This window comes from Elephantulus edwardii, unplaced genomic scaffold, assembly GCF_000299155.1.
Source record: "Elephantulus edwardii isolate Elephantulus edwardi_28Jun2011 unplaced genomic scaffold, EleEdw1.0 scaffold00062, whole genome shotgun sequence".
In the NCBI taxonomy this organism is placed as follows: Eukaryota; Metazoa; Chordata; class Mammalia; order Macroscelidea; family Macroscelididae; genus Elephantulus; species Elephantulus edwardii.
In genome coordinates, this window is record NW_006399812.1 from 5,381,542 (window position 1) to 5,383,762 (window position 2,221).

The 2,221-nt window shown below is 35.1% G+C and overlaps 1 protein-coding gene across 1 annotated transcript in view; it reads left to right on the forward strand.

The window, feature by feature from the left end:
* The window catches only part of CLN5 (ceroid-lipofuscinosis, neuronal 5), a 27,055-nt gene extending 25,139 nt beyond the window's left edge, over positions 1 to 1,916 (forward strand). Inside the window, exon 4 of the mRNA XM_006887808.1 lies at positions 1,405 to 1,916. Within this exon, the coding sequence (XP_006887870.1) occupies positions 1,405 to 1,916 (512 nt within the window). The remainder of the gene's footprint in view (positions 1 to 1,404) is intronic.
* The last annotated feature ends 305 nt before the right edge of the window (positions 1,917 to 2,221 follow it).

Sequence of the window (2,221 nt, forward strand, 5' to 3'; positions counted from 1 at the left end):
TATCAATGCATCTTGATTGCATGTTCGATCTATCTCCGACTGTAAAAGTTGGTAGAAATCATCTATTTCTTCTTCTTTGGCTCTAGTTGTTGGTGCATATATCTGAATGATAGTGGTATTTACTGGACTTCCTTGAAACAGATGAGGGGGAGAATAATTTAAAAGCGATATATGATAGGATATTATGGTTATCACAAGAGTCTAGAATTAAGGTTGCATAGTGGAGTGTACTCGGGGCGGTGGGAGGGATGCGGGGCGGATTGTATACCAAAGAAAGAATTTTTCTTTTACTTTTCAAAGAGAGGAGCAAACTGGGGGTAGGGGGAGGGCTGGGTAGGGAGAAAAGTGTAACAATGAATGAATGGAAGGAAATCCAAAATCTCCGTAAATGTTCATTAAAATTAATAAAATAAAATAAAAAAAGTGTATACATATTAAAAAAAAAAAAACAAATACTTTCTCACATCTCAGGATAAAGCCAGGACGTTTTAAGGGGGTGGCTAAAGGGAGTAGGTAAGGGGAAAGGAATGTGTAAATAGGGTTTGGGAAGGAAAGATCCAAGAATCCAGTAAGGTTTGTTCTATGACCTCTCTTTCCATAATGATTTTCAAGCATCCTATGTTTTGGTTTTGGTGTGTTTTTTCTTTTTTGGTTTTTTTTTCTGATCTACCCTTTTTATTTTAGTAAAAGTTTACAAATCACATTGGTTTTTACACCTATCTACCCTTTCCCCCTTTTTTATTGTTTCTTTCATATATATTCTGATTTATACACTCATTAACTTTTTTTTAATAGGTAATACACTTAGGTGGTTTATTCAGGAAGCTAACACCTTCAATTCAGGTTGGAGAATACAAACTTTCTGTCACTCAGCAATAGTAGATGGTCTCCCTGACTCTTAAATGCAAATTTACTAATTTAGAAGAAATTAGGAGAACTCAGATTTTTCCCAGATTAAGTTCCTATGCCCTCTACAAAGTTGGCTCTCAACAGCACGCATTTCTTTTCTTTTTTAAATTTTATTTTGGCATCCTATGTTTATATTCAAGTCAGGTGGTTAAGTAATGTTTTTGTATCAGCATGACTTGATTGTAAATCCTTGGGTTCTAAAATAACCACTTCATATTTAGCAAATCAGGTTAATGAGCCTTCCTTACGTGGCCATCTAATTACTATCATTCTAAACATAGACAACTATTTACTATTGTCCTAAACATATAAACTATCTTTGAGCTACTTCCCACCACCAACCTTATTCCTTGAACAAAAGGATAAAAATTAGCTGAGTTTGGACTCAATATTGTAAGATGAAGATTAGGAAATTTTAAACACTAAAAACTATTATTTTTTGGACTTTAGTTAAAACATTTATTATTTAATAGTTTTGTTAATTTTCTTTCCTAGGAAACACATTTAACAAAATGGCAGAGTGGGTGAAGCAGGACAATGAGACCGGTATCTATTATGAGACATGGACTGTCCAAGCCAGCCCAGAAAAAGGGGCGGAGACCTGGTTTGAATCCTATGACTGTTCCAAATTTGTGTTGAGGACGTTTAACAAGTTGGCTGAACTTGGCACAGAGTTCAAGAAGATAGAAACCAACTACACAAGAATATTTCTATACAGCGGAGAACCTACTTACTTGGGAAATGAAACATCTATTTTTGGTCCAACAGGAAACAAAACTCTTGCTTTATCCATGAAGAAATTTTATTACCCTTTCAAACCACATTTGTCAACCAAAGAATTTCTATTAAGTCTTTTGCAAATTTTTGACACTGTGGTTATGCACAGGCAGTTCTACTTGTTTTATAATTTTGAATATTGGTTTTTACCTATGAAGTTCCCTTTTATTAAAATAACATATGAAGAAATCCCTTTACCTAGAAAAAACAGAACAATTTCAGGTTTATAAAACTTTGGCCAGTTTTCAATTCTATCTCCAACCACCAACATCTTGGTTTTCTAGGAAGTGATTGCACTTTTGTGGATTTTCCAGGCCTTTCTTCCATGAGTAGAGCAGGGTGACATGCCATCAGGAGCCTGCTGCTGCATCTTAGGACTTAGAACAAAAGGTGAAACTCTCATTCTCTTTATTGGCCAATGTTAGCAGCACAAGTGGTCTTGTTTCCATCTCTAAGCCCATGTTGATGTGGACAATCATGGCTCACATTAGATATATACGATCTTTGGAGCCCACATTTTAAAATTGTGGATATG